At 52.3% G+C, this 17,423-nt stretch overlaps 6 protein-coding genes across 6 annotated transcripts, besides 1 other annotated feature; 3 read left to right on the top strand and 3 right to left on the bottom strand.

The window, feature by feature from the left end:
• Positions 1-822: 822 nt before the first annotated feature.
• On the top strand, positions 823-1,815 carry ywnB-1 (Uncharacterized protein; the record flags this gene model as incomplete). Its single annotated transcript, XM_037317610.1, has 2 exons — positions 823-1,084; positions 1,136-1,815. The coding sequence occupies 2 exons, from the start codon at positions 823-825 to the stop codon at positions 1,813-1,815; spliced, it is 942 nt and encodes a 313-aa protein (XP_037183309.1).
• A 178-nt stretch (positions 1,816-1,993) lies between these two features.
• On the bottom strand, positions 1,994-3,959 carry CGCA056_v002351 (Pantothenate transporter liz1; the record flags this gene model as incomplete). Its single annotated transcript, XM_037317609.1, has 9 exons — positions 1,994-2,386; positions 2,446-2,556; positions 2,615-2,798; positions 2,852-3,221; positions 3,271-3,419; positions 3,475-3,535; positions 3,589-3,685; positions 3,746-3,834; positions 3,887-3,959. 9 exons carry the CDS (start codon positions 3,957-3,959, stop codon positions 1,994-1,996), a joined length of 1,527 nt encoding a protein of 508 aa, XP_037183902.1.
• Positions 3,960-4,943: 984 nt separating this feature from the next.
• On the top strand, positions 4,944-6,204 carry aco (1-aminocyclopropane-1-carboxylate oxidase; the record flags this gene model as incomplete). The annotated part of the gene is made up of 4 exons (XM_037317608.1): positions 4,944-5,019; positions 5,080-5,453; positions 5,505-5,873; positions 5,926-6,204. 4 exons carry the CDS (start codon positions 4,944-4,946, stop codon positions 6,202-6,204), a joined length of 1,098 nt encoding a protein of 365 aa, XP_037183307.1.
• Positions 6,205-8,281: 2,077 nt separating this feature from the next.
• CGCA056_v002349 (uncharacterized protein) lies at positions 8,282-11,603 on the bottom strand (the record flags this gene model as incomplete). The annotated part of the gene is made up of 7 exons (XM_037317607.1): positions 8,282-8,773; positions 8,847-8,897; positions 8,946-10,010; positions 10,086-10,129; positions 10,180-10,366; positions 10,420-10,428; positions 10,485-11,603. 7 exons carry the CDS (start codon positions 11,601-11,603, stop codon positions 8,282-8,284), a joined length of 2,967 nt encoding a protein of 988 aa, XP_037184301.1.
• Positions 11,604-13,400: 1,797 nt separating this feature from the next.
• Positions 13,401-13,436: a sequence feature (Short protein (CGCA056_v002348, KAF5526665.1) was converted to a misc_feature.).
• Positions 13,437-13,895: 459 nt separating this feature from the next.
• azaE-4 (Ketoreductase azaE) lies at positions 13,896-14,960 on the top strand (the record flags this gene model as incomplete). Its single annotated transcript, XM_037317606.1, has 1 exon — positions 13,896-14,960. The coding sequence occupies one exon, from the start codon at positions 13,896-13,898 to the stop codon at positions 14,958-14,960; it is 1,065 nt and encodes a 354-aa protein (XP_037183854.1).
• A 152-nt stretch (positions 14,961-15,112) lies between these two features.
• Positions 15,113-16,699, bottom strand: FUS7-3 (putative aldehyde dehydrogenase FUS7; the record flags this gene model as incomplete). Its single annotated transcript, XM_037317605.1, has 4 exons — positions 15,113-15,414; positions 15,473-16,267; positions 16,320-16,374; positions 16,451-16,699. 4 exons carry the CDS (start codon positions 16,697-16,699, stop codon positions 15,113-15,115), a joined length of 1,401 nt encoding a protein of 466 aa, XP_037182517.1.
• Positions 16,700-17,423: the final 724 nt, after the last annotated feature.

Genomic DNA, 17,423 nt, shown 5'->3' with positions numbered 1-17,423 from the left:
TCCCGTTCAGGCTAGGCGCGCTCGCCGTTCTGGGCCCTTATTCCCCCAATTAATCTCCGCCGACGGATCCGAACTCGGGGATGTTGCTTGGAGCCCTTGCTGGACACAGATACCGTACAGTAGGTAGGTGGCAGCTTTGGACTGAGCATGCAGAGATGCGACGCGATCGTAAGCCATTTGGAATTGAGTTTTTTCAAGGTGACAGTTCGTTTTTCTAACAGTGGAGCCTTCAAAGATTGATAAATGATTAGATGCTTTCTAGGACATTGAGGTGTTTCTCATTGGCCCCTGTCTAGCCTGCGGGCTTGTCATCTGCAGGGGTCGAACTCTACAAACAGCGACAGCAGCAGTTGCAAGCCGTTGCTCAAGGTGTCTCAATTGGCGCCGCTGCCGCTGCATCCCTATGGCTTATCTGGCATGATTAAGGCGACGTCAAAACCCTCTTGTCAACGGATAGTATGGGGTTCGTCCGTGAGGCACGGTTCAAGAAGGTGTCGGATCAGGAACGGGAGTTCTGGTTAGCTCGTCTCGGCTTGGCGAACTCAGCCCGGCCCGAAACGCTATTTGTCAAAGTCCGTACCTGCGTCTCTTTGTTCCTATGTCGTGGCTTTTCTACTAAAGGACTGACATGTTTCGATTCTTTCCACCGGGTTACGCTCTTTCGAGTTTGGACGCATGACGTATGACAGATCTAGCGGGAGTTCGGGCGGAGGCTCGAGCATGCCGCGGCTCCGCTGGCTCAGGTCTAGTACTTAACCACCAGCGCGGTACGTCTCCCCGTTTCGGGCAATGTCTGTTCACTCCCGCGGCGAAGTTCCTACAATGTCTTCTTTGAAGGTCGGTGTGATCGGCGCAACGGGGATGACGGGGTCCCATGCGACCGTGGAGTTGATCAACAGAGGGCACCACGTTGTTGGGGTATCGAGAGACCCATCAAGGCTAGGGAAGCACGAGCGTTATGAGCCCAGAAGCATCGACCTCGGCAGCTCGGACGTCTTGGACATATCCAAACAACTCTATGGGTTGGATGTAGTTGTGAACGCCTATGGGCCCCACAGCCAGCTGGGATCATCTTTTGCCTACAGTAAGACTTTCATGTTAAGTCTCCGAATGGTGAACTGATACCTTGTGACAGGATCATTCGTTGAAATGACACGCAAAATATTGCTTGCTTCAAGAGAGGCCCACGTACCATACTTCGTTATGGTCGGGGGAGCTGGTAGTCTGGAGATACCGGATAAGCCGTACATGACGGCCGCCGATGATGCGAGATTCTTCACGGCATATGGCAGAGCAATGCTAGCCAGCGAGGCCTACATAATTCACTGCCAAGACTGGGCAGGAGACTTTGCGACAAGGTTACGGACAGCTCGCGATGCGTGGCTTGCAGAACGGGATGGGAAGGGGACCGATGCGACGAAGAAGGTGCTAGAGGATATGGAGAAGACTATGGCAGACATGAACAGCCAGGGGGTGGACTTCATCACAGGGGCGCGCGCCACGTACATGTTCTTTGACGGTAACACGTCTTTCAAGTGGACATACATAGCTCCTCCACCGCTATATCGGCCTGGGACAAGGACCGGACTTTACACGGTTGAGCTCGACAGGATGCCCCTTCAGCTTCAGAAAGGTGCGGAAAGCGGTGACAGCTTTTCGATATTCGATGGGCGTTTGCAGAGCATCTCGGTTCCAGATATGGCAGTTGCTATTGCAGACGAGGTTGAGCAACAGACGAAGGTTTGGAAGCACTGGTGTCCGTATACAGATGGTCTTGATGACAGGCCTGGTCCAACCTATGTCACTCTTACATAGTATTACCAAGTCGACTTGATAAAGAGTGAGATTTTGCAATGGTTTCATTTCATTAGCTTATGAGTCCAACGTGATCGATAGACTACAGCTCGAATTCTGGAATCTAGAGAGATCGATCTGATGGCACCTGCAGCTCATCGGAGCGTTTTCTCCTTGCCACGTTGTTAGAACGCGGCTCTTACTGCTTCTGCACTGAAATTGGCTGGTTCGCTACCACCTCCGACCCTTTCGTGTCATACGCAGGCGCTGTTTCTGCCTCCGGACGATCAGAGTCTGATGTCACGCCTGCCGCATTCTGGCTAGCTTCCTCATTTGCCAGCCTCATCTCAAGATCAGGATGTTTCAGCTTCCACCTCTTCATATACCACGTGCCAAACATCAGGAAAGCCCACATTGCCACTTCGAATACTGTCGCTGCAGGGTAGCCGTGCGGGTATCGAGGTGCCTCGACGGTGGGAAAAGTGAAGAGGGGAATCCAAATTTGGTTGCAAAAGCCCAGGGTCATCATGGATGAGATGATCAAACCACGCTCGCCGTAATTCTCTTTCAGGGTGAAGTTAAGCCATGAGTACTGAGAAAGGATTCGTTAGTCGCAGCCTTCGTGTTTAAAATCTCGTCTGAGTGACCTACCAGAATCGGAGAGGCCATGCCTGAAAAGCCGCCAAAGTAGAATGCGCAGAACTTCAAAATGTCTGGGACGTTCCAGACTGATAGTACTATGCATGAAAACAGCACGAAGCTCTGGGTTCGAAAGTCAGTGGATGCCTTCATAACTGGGCTATGTCGGTGAGCAACTTACTGCTTGGAAAGTCCAAAGCCCTCTGAGGCTCAAGCAACCTGCCAACGTAGTACCCAGCCAAGAAGACAGAGCGCGAAGTAGATCAATGAAGGTTGGCAGGATGTTGACCAACTCAATGGAGTACTTCGCATCTCGAAGCCACAGGGCCATGTAACCGGTCCAGTAGTGTGCTTGGCATAGGAAACTGCTAGCTGTTAGCGATGGCGTCCTCCATTTGAAAATTTAGAGACGACTAACATGTAGCACGGTACGCAGATCCACCACATTGGTCGCGAAAGCGTATACTTGAAGGTCTTCCAGGTAATACCCTCAGTCTCCACAGTTGGCATCCTCTTGATTGCAAGGGCGTATTCCTCGTCGGTGAAGAACCATCGCTTGGGAGAGATTGGTAGACCAGGCCAAAAGGCAAAGCCTAGGAATGAGATGGGAAGAGTGATGATGCCTTGGACGATGAACAACCATCGCCAGCCAGCTCTTCCGTAGACTCCTTTCAGGTTTCGGTAGGCTGCTGCCTGGAGGTAACCAGAGAACATGGAACCCAGTGAGTTACCCATGAACCACACACCCGCTCTCTTGAAAAGTTCTTCATTCTTGAACCAGCTACCCACTTAAAGAGGTTAGGAGATTTGCTCGCTCGGTTGCGCATGAGTACTTACGGATAAGGTGAGTGCCTCCAAACGAAGATGCCTCCAGGAAGCCTGTAACGGCGCGCAGGATGTACAAGTGCCAGCTGTGCTTGATTTCGGACTGACAGAATGCGATAATGGCCCAAATGATCTGCAGAGAAGGCAGCAAGAATGGAGCACTGAATACAGTCAGCTTTTACGTGTTTTGGGTCTTGTGTCTTGAGAGGCTCGCACATCTTCGCTTTGGTTTGAAGGGTCATCAGCGGAATTTGTCCAATGACATAAGCCGTGTTGTCTTATCCAATATCAGCATGATCAAGTAGGTAGGCGAAAGGTTTTGGAACTTACATGCCACGACGTAGTAATTCAGCTCATTGCCCCACGCATTGAGGTCTTCCCGCATGCCCGAGACATAAGCATTCGTAACATTTTGCTGTCCAAGAAACTGTCGCAATGTCAGTTCGACTCAGCCACTGTATCAGGCATCGATTGTTAGATCACTTACTCTGCAGAAAAAACTCAAGCTTCCAAAGACGAGAATAGCCAAGTCCAATTTTCTCAGCAGCTTCCGCTCCGCGGCAGGGTAGTGAGACGCTGGAAACTTTGTCAGGGTAACTTCGACAAGCAATCGGCACCGACGACTTACGGTACCAGTCAAACACTGACAATACCACAGCTCCCACCTTATTCTTGTTTACCGCCCGAAGAATAGCCCCCATGTTGGTCGATGTGTGCCGAAATGGTCTGCTGGAGAGTCCAAAAGGCACAGCTCCTTCGGCTTTACAGCTTGCCCGACGTTTTATACGTACACCCAACTCTTCGAGGTAGGTTACTACCCAATTTTCGTTATGTGAGCAACTTTATAACGCTCATTGCCACTTCAGCACCCTTGCAAACGCCCAGAACCAGCGGCCTGCAGTCCGCGATAAGCTTGCAGAGCTGCAGCTTTGCAGACCTCTCCTCCGGACTTCATCCGCCGAGACCCGACCACTTGCAGCAAGCACGCCTCTTCGCCCACTATTCGCCATTATGCCAGGAATGACGATTATGCTTCACCAACTCGGGGTGTCCAATGCTTCTGGGGAACGACGCGGGTTTGCGGAGACTGCACCATGCAGATAATCTCCGAAACGGTATGGGGGGCCATCGTCTATCGAATCGTGAGTCGGACAAAGCATCATCCCGCCGAACTCGGGGTCCTTTTACCGGCGGGAGCACATCATACGGAGCTTGCTTACCGTGTACGCGGGGGTTTTGGGGGGTTGCTACGGTTCTTTTCCGGCGCATCTACCGGCGAGGGAGACGACGTTGGCGGACCGGGGTCGGTGTGGTGGGGATTGCGCCATCCGTTATCAAATGATGACATGCGACGATCTCGCATCCCCAACGGCCTCGGCCATATGACTTGGCCAATTTGCTTAGTGATGCCGCGGGGTAGACTGCAAGTGTGTGACCATGAAGACAATTGAGTCAAATCAACGTCGCGTTATTGGACGTGGAGGTCGTGGTGTGCGGAGTAAAGGCCGATGGAGGGTTCAGGGGGGCCGGACTGGACTTCCGGCGAGATGCCGTCCGGAGTCGCAACCAAGGTTAATACTTAAAATGGCGATCTCAGAACCCTTGGAGTCTGAAAAGTCAGAGCTTGCATCAGAGATCAGCCCGCCTTCCCAAGAAAAGAGACCCCGCCTCACCGCCCGCCTAACATGCCTTCTGCTGTGTCTGAGTTGTACCAGTACTCCCACGTCCCCGAGACGGAGGAGAACCTCGATTGGGCAGACCGTGAGTTTTAATGATGAGCTTATGCAGGGAATATTTTGCTGACTTTCTGACGCGATGCAGTCCCCACCATTGACCTTGCCAAGTACAGAACACCAGAGGGCAACAAGGAACTTGCCCAGACTTTGATCGAAGCTATCCGCACCAAGGGTTTCTTTTATGTCATCAACTACGGCATCTCACAACAAGAAGTCGACAAGCAGTTCGCTCTAGGCCAGAAGTTCTATGAGCTCCCTCTTGATGAGAAGCTCAAGTATGAGCCCAACCTTGATTCCGGTGACTACAATGGATACCGTCCTGCGGGCAGGCGGTTCCTGAGCGGTGGAATTAAGGACAAGACCGAAGTTTGGAACATGGCGACCAAGGATGGCCACATTACTCAGCCTCTGCCCAAGCTTTTGGAGGAGCGTAAAGAAGAAATTGAGGGCTTCGCCAAGGTAAGGTGCCCGTCTGCTCATCTCCGGCCGCATGCTAATTCATGTTGAAAGGACTTGCATGACAAGGTCCTGGATCCCTTGAACCACCTCATCGCTCTTGCATTGGAGCTTCCAGAAGACTTCTTTACTCGTGTTCACAAGTGGGATGTCCATGACGAGTCTCATCTGCGATACATGAAGTACTCCAAGTTCACACCAGAGGAGATTGAGAAGCTCGATGACGGTCTTTGGTCTCGTGGCCACACCGATCTCGGCACCATCACCCTTCTTTTCCGCCAGCCAGTGGCCGCGCTGCAGATCAGGGATCACGAGACCGGCAACTGGAAGTGGGCCAAGCCTCTTGACGGCAGTCTGACTGTCAACACTTGCGACGCCTTGAGCTTTCTGACTGGCGGTTACGTCAAGTCTACCGTTCATAGAGTAAGCTATCCACGATCACTTTGCACAATTGTCGTACTGACTCTTCGCGAAGGTATCTGTTCCCCCCAAGGACCAGCGCCATGTCGACCGCCTGGGTCTTCTGTACTTCGCCCGTCCCCAGAATGATCTCACGCTGAAGACCATTGACTCTCCGGTCTTGAAGCGCGAGGGATTCACCCAAAACGAATTCGAGGCTGGTGGCCACAGAGTCCCAACAATGGGCGAGTTCACAACTCTCAAGCAGACATGGCAGCAGAGAAAGGGCGTAAGCTACCAGTCGTCCGAGGGCCAAGAGATTCTGCCTGGTTTCAAGGGCCAGTACTTCCAATAGTTAGACAACAGTGTTGTAAATGTAAAGGGAAATTTCATTGGCCTCTGCTAAGCAGAAGAGCCGTATGACAACAATATGGTATATACAAGCTTTCTGTCGTCAATGATGCGTCCAAAGTAAGTAGAGAGACCAAAGTATTGATGCTAAGACGATTCTTCAAGTACGCGAAGTCTCGCTGTCATCATTCGCCTGTTTCTGTGTGTTCCTTCGACAGGGGGCTTAGCACGACGCGACAACGGTCGCCGTGCCCGTCACTCCATCTAAGGGTCCGTTGGTAATTGCAAGCTCGCATGATTTGCTAATGGTGTACTGGACGTATGGCCCTCCGCTCGGCAACCTGACGCCCGCACTCGCACTTCCTTGCGAGCAAGAACCAGCAGTGCCTCCATTGATGGAGTCTTCGAACTGAACAAGACAGCTGCCGTCGGTGGTGCCATTGGTTGGGGCGGCATGGGCGAGTGCAGCGAAAAGAGAGGCGAAAATGAGGACGAATCCGGCCATCGCTGGAGAGCCTTTGTAAGTATGAAATTGAAATTGAAACCAGGAGTGGATGTGCAAAACTATACATACTGGATGTTGTGGACGAGCCGAGACCAAGAGGATAGTTAGCGACAGTGATGTTTCAACGCGTCAACGAGCGAGTGTTTGTTGTGAGAAAGCTTAATAGGGATGACCTTGGGACGAACCGTTTCTTGTTGTAGAGCTCGGAGTCTTAAATATCTACCAATGGCCAAGAGCTAAGCTCAGTCAGTCGATTCATCGCCAGGGGGCCAGCCAGCCTCTAACGGCGATCATGAGGCGTGTCATTCTAAGTTGAGAGTGGAATACTCCTATTTGAATCGAGTTGATTGTAAACCCCGGTCGCAATCCACTATGAACACCAATATTAGGTTCAGTAGGCGATCATTTGGTGTACAGTCCAATGGTATGACTCGTCACGGCATTTAAGGGGCATTCATAGCATGATAAGATATAGCTTGGCTCCCGCGTATGCAATTCCTATTTCGTCGCGATAGGAAACTTCCTTGTTAAGCATTCTAATGCCTGCGCTTCGAGTATCAAGAAGCAGAAAGTACGCTCGACTGGATTGATTGATAACATGAGCGCGTGACAACAACACCAGTTAGCCCAGCTACGTTCACTTATTCAGGTGCATCCAAGCGACCGCAAATGTTCTTGAGCAACGACATGCCGAGGCTTTCAATTGTAAGAACGCAGGGGGGACATGCAACCCAAAACGTCCAATTGCATGCAGGCTGTCATACTCAATGCTATCATACGCTCTCATCCGGTATTTTCTTCCTGTGGTAAAGCCGACTCCACGAGGCGAAGGATCCGAGATTGTTTGTGCTGCTCTCAGATACCCGCTCTTCTTGGGGGTCCTGCTCAGCTGTTACTGCAGGCTTTTCATCGTCTTCTTGGCCGTCACCTTCCCTTTCGTATTTTTTGGCCGTTGCGTTCATTCTCTCAACCCTGTCTCGTCGACGTTTCTGCCTCACTTCCCCCTTCATCTCAGCAACTTCCTTTTCGAGACTCTCCAAAAGATAATAGCTTCCAAGGTTCTTAAAGCTGTCCCCATACGCTAACCAGCAATAGTAAGCTCCAGACTTGACTAGGAGCCAGGTCTCTAGCATTTTGTATGCCGACCAAAACAACGCTCGAGGGAACTTCCAGAACGCGAATGAAATAGAGACGACAATTACTGCAGCAGAGATCGGGACTGTCGTCAAAGATCTTAGAATGTCTTTTCTGCGGCATGAAAGAGAAGGGCACTCACACATGAAGTTCGCCTGGTCTCGAAACGTCATCTTTGTATCTCCAATGCTTGAATTGTTCATGCCAAAGACACTAGACATGAAGGATAGCGGAAGCTGACATGTTTTAGTTTGAATAGATCATAGCTGTACGCGTGATTCTTACGAAAACGACCGTCACAATCGTGAAAACCATGATTGTTCTGCCGTGTTGAAGAGTCTCAGACGCCTCCTCCCCAGCCTGCCAAGCCTGTAGAATGCTCGCTTGTTGCATGATAATATTGTGAATTTCGTCGATCTATTGGCAGGAAGTTAGAAGTTTATTAAAATAGCATAATCTGCAAATTACTTGCATCTCGTGATGTGGTTTCAGCAGTCTTCATCAAGCTATCAAGCTCCTCAATTCTATCGTCAATCTTCGAAACAAGGCGCTCTGCTTCAGAGTGGAACCAATTGAAGAGGTCTTCCGCACGCTCAGCGTCGGACATTGTGGGTTCATCATCCGATAAACTATCCAGACTCCGACCAGGACTTATGAACGGTCCCTTGTCTGATGAATGACCATGTGGATTCAGTATGGCCTCGGCATGTTCCTGAAATCGCCTCAAGATGATTCGATGTTGCTCACTCATTCGGATCATGATGTTGAGCTCGTCGATAACTTTCTTGATGTCGTCTAGGAACAACCCTTGGAAGTTGACTTGTATGATGCTGCGTACGATATATTTGACGCTAGAGGAACTATTACCAAGAGATAATGAAGTCGATGCGGTCATCATTCGAAGGTTTTCTCGTAGCACTGTTTGTCGATGCGCCTATGGCCGTGGTAAGTCTCCCCAACAACATGAAGGAACCGAAGGGAAGTGTGGATATTTGGTCTGGACGTACCAGGTTGCTAATCGTCTCCGTAAATATGTCGAGAACTCGGGGTTTCTTGTTCTGCCACCAGTCAGAATCCTATTGGCCATCCTGGCAAGACTTGTTTACCGAATCGAGTGAGTTACTCAGGAGGCCGTTCGCACATTCGTCGAAAATGATCAGTCCTAAGTCAAAAACCGATCGAATTTTGTTTTTGGTGGCACTTCTTATACGGTCTCGAATGGACCTGTGCACGTCGAATCCGTTTTCATCCCTACCGTAGTTGCCAGGGAAACTTGTGATGATGGTTTGTCCGTCGAGGATCCACATCCAAAGCTGATCAACCATGATAAGCTTCCCGACCTTCCCAATCTCCCTTCTGCAATGATCGCAGCCGTCAACGTCTGTGCTTTTCCAATGGTTATCCCATCTGAAGTTTCCTAGCCCTTTGGGTCTGTGATTGCAACCTCGCAGATCTTCTGGTGTTTGAGGATGCAGGACTTTGTCCATGACGGTCTTCTTGTTGACGCAGTTCCAAGCCCCCGGACAATGACGCTCCCACTCCTCACGAAATCTGTGCATGTTTCTGCTGTCCATAGTGGTCCCTTTAAATACCACCTGAACTTGATCACGAGCCTTTGTGGTCTTCAACGCCAAGTAATAGGATTGGTCAAGGGTTCGTCGAGGATGTATCGGGGGGTTGTGGTGGAGGTAGTCCTCCAGAAGTGTTTGATCTCTATGCATTGTGATTGCGTCATAAAGCCTGGCAGCATCGAGAAAGAATTGCCCAAGTTTGGTCACGGCAAGGATCCGACCGTGCTTGCTGCTCTCCAACTTTGCCACGTACCAGATCTTTCGACCATCTGTATGGTACTCATTCTGGATAAGCCCACCTGGAGCGAGGCCCCCCGCCAACTCGTTGAAGGTGCGCTGGGACCTTCCACTCGTTCCTCCAAATGCGTTCTTTTCCCAGGCCTCTCTGATTTTCTTGGCGTGCATGGGATCTTCGTCTGAATGATCGAGATATTTGGTGGTGTGGAGTGGTTTCCCGTTGAGAGTTCGTTCCTGGATCCTGGCGTCCTTCCTCCTTTTTGTATCGGTCTCGCGCTTTGTACGACGCTTTGACGTCTCATCCTCAATGATCCTCGCAACTTTCTCACGCTTTCTGTCTTCTTCCCAGTGAAGGTATGGCATCTAGATATTTGTCAGGCCACTCCGCTCTTCTTCTTTCTTTCTCTTCAGAAGAGTATCATGCCACAGTCGACTTACGAAAAGAACCAGGTTTGCCGGGTTATCCTCCGAGTCCCATAATTCTGTTTGATTTCAGCAACGGGCTCAACAGAAATTGCGATAGAAGACTCACCTGCAGATATTCTTTCACACATGGGCCTCATATGACGAGCGTGTACCATACTGTGCCTGCCTGCATGCTGCTGGCCCCTCCAGTACTCAGGACGGAGGATCATATGACTCCTTGTCTTGACAGGAGGGTCTCGATAGAGACTGCCATGATCCGGCTTGTCATCCCGGAAATACCGTGCGATGGCCCTCTAGCCTACAGGTTAGCAAAGTTCAATCCAACCTCCAATTTGTTTCTGTTTACCTCAATCCACTGGTAAGGCTCGGTCAGTCTTGTTACTTTACACTATGGGTAGAGGCACAACTCACCTCCATGTTGTTGTCAGGGATGTGAATGTACCGCACCCTGTTTTTATTGCGCATTTTGTCGAGGACCACATCGCCCTTCTTCGGGATGGAAGGCTTTTCTTCCAAGAGGTACTGAAGAGAAAGCCTCTGGTCCGGGAAGTGCCCCTTGAATCGATAGTCTACGGCGATATCTTCTTCAACAGATTTGAGATACTTCTCGGGACCGGAGGATGACTTGTAAAATGATCCTCGTAACGTGTTGCCCATCTTCCGCCGCCGCCAACCTTTTTGCCCGTCCTCCAGTCTGAGTCCACGCAGCGACTCACGGATAATTTCGTCTTGAGGCTCCAGGAACTCGGATGTGAGGAATGTTGGCGTCGATCCGTGCCAAGGACGGTGCTTAGACCGAGAGTTATCGCTCTTCGTTGGTTCATGGTCAAATTCGCTATCAGTGTCGTAATGAACCCTTTCGCGTCCGATTATGTCCCATTGGATCACATAGCCATTGATGTCTCTCTCCAGCTCATATTCTCCAGGCTGCGTGTCCTCTTCGAACGCATTCTCTCGCGTCTTTTCAATAATTCTTCGCACGGCAGCACGCCCTGGATCCAAGTCGGTGTCTTCAGCTGAGTGTGAGTCGGCTCGTTCTTCAGGCTGGTTCTTCCATCGGCGAATTTCCCTAACCCCCTTTTTGAACTCATCGCTATTCTTCCAGTCGGCATGACTTTGGTTCAGACAATCAACCAAGTTGCAGTCTGGAGGACGCTCACCCGGAAACTTTTCTAACTCTTCAACCGTTAGATGTGTGCAGCCAGCGCCTTCAATAGCCTTGCGCAAGATGTCGGTTCTTTTGTACTGTGCCTCTATTGACACGGCCAGACTCAGAATCTTCTTGCTAATTTTCTTCTCTGCGCTTTCTCTGAAGTCCTTGATTTTGCTCCCTTTTCTCCCGTTCTCCTGCCTCAGCTTTATCTCCTGCAACTTCAACTCTTCATCCCAAAGAGGGTTGGACCTATCCAGAAATTGAGGACGCTCGGAAATCTCGATGCAGCCAGAGTAATGGGCAGAGAAGTCTCGAATAACTTCTGCGCCGTGAGGTTGCGCTGAGAGGCAGGTTGGTTTAGAGCCGCGGTCCCCCATCGCCTCTCCTCTCTGGTTGCCTCAGCGTGGTGAACGAAGTCGGAAAAGCATACAACTGAAGTCTAGGCAGGTGTCCGAAATTTGACTGATCCCAAAGGCCAGGTTGTGGATCTTTGAGGTCAACTGAATGGGCGTGAGGGGTTTAAGAGACCGAACCTTGTTGGGGGCCAAAACGCCGCTCGGAACCAAGTCGCGGTTTTCTCGCACATCCTTGACTAAATCGAACAATGGGTGGTCAGATTCAAGACAAGGTGGTCGATTTCGCTGTAGCACAACCCAATCACAGCCTGCTTGTGGCCCTTCAGCTCCGGCAGGCTGCAGCAACATGCCTCGATCCCACCGTGATGAGCGGGGAAAGCTGTAAGCCGGGGTTCGATTTCATAGGCGAGAGAATTTTTGGGAGCAATGTGGCAGATAAGAGGCGCTCAAAATGTCCGTCATATTTAGCAATACGACAAGCAGCTAAGATTATGTGCGGTCACACAGAGACCAGAGTACTGTACCCGACAACTCAGCCTCGGCTAACTAAGCTCAATTCGAACTTGATGGGCGATTATCCAGTACATACTTCCTTACTATTTCGCGAAATTGACGTACGGAAGCCATTCTTGGCAATATCAGGCTGTGAAGCTTCATGGAGTCTGCTGCAAGGGAGATGGAGTATTGGCAAAGGTGGGCTCATGGCTCTGCAGCCACCCCTGTCTGTGATCGCTTAACGAGGACGTCTTTGCGAGACGATCACCCATTAACGGCATCAAGTCCGTTAAGCAATCGCATCAGCTCGGAAGGCCACAAATATGGCTGGCTTGCCCCTCTCACCCCGTGGCAGTAGTTCCTCATTTCTGCGGGGCGGCAGCCTGATCCAATGCTTGTTCTAACATCTTGGGATGGGGACCGGTCTAGGCAGAAGAATAAGCCTGCAGAGATAGCAAGAGTGCCACAGTAGGACGATAAGACGAATGAATTCCAGGGTTTAGGGCTTGTTGTTGAAGAGAAAGACGCTGGTTCTTGCGCAGCATGTGCGGTGAATTGGGGTGAAGAAACCTGAGATGAAGCTCAGTGTGTTTGCGGCGGAGGGTACTCAAGCTCAGAATTGGGCGAGCAAGTCAACATCCAGAGATGGATTCAACCTGGCCGGTTGGCCCAATGGCAAGGCGTCTGACTACGATTCAATCGCGCTATCAGGAGATTCTGGGTTCGACCCCCAGGCTGGTCAATTCTTTTGCATTTTGGTGCGGTGCGATTTTTTTTCGTTGCGGGTCCGGCCTAAAATCGGGCCTGCCGGGGCCAGGGGTTTTTTTTTTTTTAGAGTTCCGGCCCGGTATTGGCTGCTGATCGCCGTAGCGCCGAAAAGTGAAATGCGGGATGCCGGGTCATCAAGTGCCGATTTCTGCTACCGAATGGCAGAGAGTTGTATAATTTACGGATGGCCGAACTCAATAAACATGAGAGCACGATGGCGCAATGATAGCATCTGATAGACCTCATTAAATTGTCAACAGCCGCAGATTAGGTTACGTTGTTGTATGAGTAAATTACCTGGAGTCGGCGATTATGGAAAGTCGGGGGCGGGTCCACGAGGTCCGGATGTATCGATGTCCCGGCTGGATAAAACTGACTAATACTCATGCCCTGATCTTCAAGTGACATTCCCATTAACTTATTGTCTTCATTGTCGTTATTCTTATCATTGCCCATGGCCAGTCAATATGCTCAAAGAGACGAACAAACACACATGCCCGGGCAAAAGTGCCGCCTCTGACTACGACAACCATGAGAGCATTGAACTGACGTCAAATGCTCCTCCGAAGCTCCCGTCCACTAAGCACGTAATCAAGGACCGAGCTCCCACCTCCCGGGAGCTCTGGGAGCTAGACCGCGAAGCTTATTTCGACGACAACGGCCCCGCGATTCTCGGCCGCCGCGAGCTGTTCGGCTTCGGATCCAATCTGCCCCCTGGCGATGCGACCTTCCAGATTACCCCTCCAGAAACTCTAATAGATATCTAGCTATCTAATCGCCGCAGCTGGGATTGAAACGACCGCATAACAGCGCAGGCTTAGTATGGAGAGCCCGTTTGATAAGGGTGGTTTTCAGATGACGAGTCATGAAACAGAACATTCGGAAGTTTGTTGCCCTGTTGCAGGAGCTACGTCCGAAGTCGATGCCCCGCGATTTGAAGTTTGAGGGTAGTATAAAGTAGCTCTCATATCTCCGAGCCCTACGCATCTTGTCCTAGGAGCAAGAGAATCACGAAAAGGGTTTATCAGATCTCGAGAACCAACATCCAAAATGCCACACCGCGTTCTCCTCACCGGCGCAAACGGCTTCATCGCCCAGCACATCCTCGCCCAGTTCCTCGAGACAGGCCACTCCGTCCGCGCCGTCGTCCGCTCCCAGTCCTCCGCCGACCAGCTTAAAGCCACCTTCGCCGCCTACCCCTCCCCACAGCTCGACTTCGCCCTTGTCCCCGACATCGCAGCCCCGGGAGCCTTCGACGCCGCCCTCGTCTCCGACCCGCCCTTCGACCTCGTCCTGCACACCGCGTCGCCCTTCAACTTCCGCGCCGGCAAGTCCAACAAGGACTTCATCGACCCGGCCGTCAAGGGCACCACCGAGATCCTGCACGGTGTGCTGCGCAAGGGGAAATCCGTCAAGCGCGTCGTCATCACGAGCTCCATGGCCGCCGTCATCGACGGCGCCGCGCCGCCCGTGACCTCCCCGCCAAAGATCTACTCCGAAAAGGACTGGTTCAAGATCTCGCGCCACGAGGCCGAGACCACGGACAACCCCGTCATCCCCTACGTCTCCTCCAAGATGTTCGCGGAGAAGGCCGCCTGGGAGTTCCTCGTCGAGAAGCAGCCCCCCTTCGACATCGCGACAATCAACCCGCCGATGGTCTACGGGCCCATGCACGACGCGTCGTACCTGAAAGCCCCCGCGGAGCTGAACCAAAGCAACTTCAACCTGTACAGCTTCTTCCTCGGCCCCGGACTGACGGAGACGAGTGCCATGCCGCCGGAGCAGCTGCACCTGTACGTCGATGTGCGCGACGTGGCGCGCGCGCATTTGTTGGCGGCGACGAAGCCGGCTGCCGGCGGGAACAGGTTTGTGGTGAGCCCCGGCGGGGTCTCGCACCAGCAGGTCGCGAACTACTTCAGGGAGGCATTGCCGGAGCTGGCAGGGAGGATACCAAAGGGCGACCCGGAGAAGACGGCGCTGCCGGAAGGCATCTTTGGGGTTGACTCCTCGTCGGCGAAGAGGCTCCTGGGGCTGGAGTATACGGATCAGAAGAAGACGTTCACGGATGTTGCGAAGCAGTTTTATGAGATTGAGAAGCGGGCGACGGCGGCTTGAGGACTGTTTCTAGGGTGTAGTTTGCATGAGAACAAATGAACAGCGTGATGACCCCTCTTCAGAGAGACTGCATACTTTTCTACCTAGCAGTGGTAGAGCGACTATTTTTCCTGTCTTATTACAGCTGACGTCATCTAGACGCCTCTACCGTCTTATAGTTTGCTGCTCCCGGCTTTTGAAAACTGCAAGCTCTTAGTGTAGCTGTACGAAAGCAGCCCCTGCTTGCCCATCTCTCCGCCGATGCCGCTCTCCTTCTGCCCCGCGAAGAAGCCGCCCGGGTGCGGCTGCTCGGGCATGTTGATCCACACGGTGCCGGCCTCGAGGGACCTCGCGATGCGTTCAGCGCGGCTGACGTCTCTGCAGTAGACCGAGGCGCCCAGGCCTGCGTTGCTGAGGTTCGCTCTTTGGATCACGTCGTCTTCGGTGGACCAGGAGAGGACGGGGATGATGGGGCCTTGACGAGACGTTAGCAGTGTATTAAGGTAGGGGGATTTTGAACTCCATCGACTTACCAAACTGCTCCTCTCTCACGAGCATCGAGTCTTCCGGGGGGTTGACTACAATCGTCGGCGGCACCCAGAGCCCCTTCCCATTCAGGGGATTCTCCGCCGCGACGACGTTATACCCATTCTTCTCACAATCCCTCACAATCTCCTGCACAACCTCATACTGCGCCTTATTCGACACCGGCCCAAACAAACTCGGCGCCGCCGCGTCCCCATTCACCGCAAATGCCTTCTGCACCTCCTTCGTAAACGCCTGCAAGAACGGCTCGTACACGCTCTCGTGGACATATACCCTCTTCGTCGCCACACACATCTGCCCCGCGTTGAAAAAGCACCCCGTCGCCACCTTCCCCGCGGTCTCCGCCACATCCACGTCCTCGGTAACCACACACGCATCGTTCCCCGCAAGCTCAAGCGTCAGCCTCTTCAGCGTCCTCGCGCAGCTCTCCATCACGCGCTTCCCCGTCGCCACCGTGCCCGTGAAGCTGATCTTGGCGATGCCCGGGTGTGTCGTCATCGCGGCGCCGAGGTCTGCGCCGCCGTTGAGGACCTGCACGACGCCGGGGGGCAGGACGGGGATCAGCAGCTCTACGGACTTGAGGACGGAGTAGGGCGTGAAGGGGGAGGGCTTGACGATGACGCAGTTGCCCGTGATGAGGGAGGAGACTATTTTGATGTTGGAGAGGATGAGCGGGAAGTTCCAGGGGCAGATTGCGCCGACGACGCCGAGCGGGGTGTGTGTCGCGACGATCTTGAGGGAGGCGTCTTCGAAGGTGACTTCGTCTTCGAGATGGACTTTGGCTTGCAGGTTGTGAGGATCTGGGAGGTGTGAGGGGGTTGGACGGGTACGTACTGTAGTAGAGAGTCTGTTGGCAGGTGTTTCCGATTTCGATCTCGGCCATGAGAGTCTGAGTGAGCGTTAGTTAGGTCACCGGTGTAGCTTATGTTGGGGTATCTCGCCGATTTGCCCGTCTCTTTCATGACGATCTCCATGAGCTCCTGCTTATTCGCCGTAAAGACCTCGACGATCTTGCGCAGGTATTCCGAGCGCTCCTCGACCGAGGTTTTGGACCATGTCTTCAGCGCCTTCTGAGCTGCCTCAACAGCCTCATCGAGGTCCCTCGTCGTAGCCAGAGGAGCGTCCCATAGCGGCTCTTCGGTGCGGGGATCGATGCACTGGTGGTTGTTGTCGCTGCTTCGGCGCTGACCGTCGATAACGTTGAAAAACTTCATCATGAGATATTCGCACCGAATTTAAATTCACGTATCCTGAGGGCATCGTAATTGAATCCCATGATAGCACCGGAGCTGGATATATCTACAGCATTCACGGGTTATTCCACACCCTCCGTTGCCGGAAACGTGCTTAGTACTCGCTGACCATTGCCACGGAATCCCACAATGCTACCATGCTCCTGCGGAGAATGAGGGGTTCTGCCCAGTCGGCGACGCCATCCAGCGCGTGGGATTCCGGAATTGGCACCGGGAGGGCGTGGAATGCTGGTTAAGGTTTGGCGGCAGTTGAGATGGGGCTAGGAGAGGCGCGCGCCGGTCTGCATCTGGCAAACTCTGTCTTTGTTTGCGGGCGGGAGATAGGATGAAAAGGGAAGGGGAGCTGTCGAAAGTCGCAATCTCAACTCGACAATAAGAAATCTGGAAGAGGGGCATGCGGGGGCCAGCAAGGGGTGCACACTCTCCAATCGATATCATCACTTCAACGTTAGCTACGCTACTGAATAGGCCTAAATAATCTCGAAATTGTTCTTAAAGTAGCCCGAAGCTCAAGGAATTTTATAAATGTAAATTCTAGACGCTTAGGTATCCTTTGTTGTGGGTAGTTAACTGTGAGTAGAGGTGGGAAGTTGTGCTGCCTTGGCATACCTGGGCCCGCCCGTGGTACATGTCTAATTATGAGACCGCCTAAATTTCTTATGTCTGCGCAGCTATGTTTCCTGCG

Source organism: Colletotrichum aenigma (assembly GCF_013390185.1).
Source record: "Colletotrichum aenigma strain Cg56 chromosome Unknown KSG_Cg56_contig02, whole genome shotgun sequence".
Taxonomy (NCBI): domain Eukaryota; kingdom Fungi; phylum Ascomycota; class Sordariomycetes; order Glomerellales; family Glomerellaceae; genus Colletotrichum; species Colletotrichum aenigma.
The sequence above is the reverse complement of the archived record's forward strand: the minus strand, read 5'-3'. Positions and strand labels throughout refer to the sequence as shown.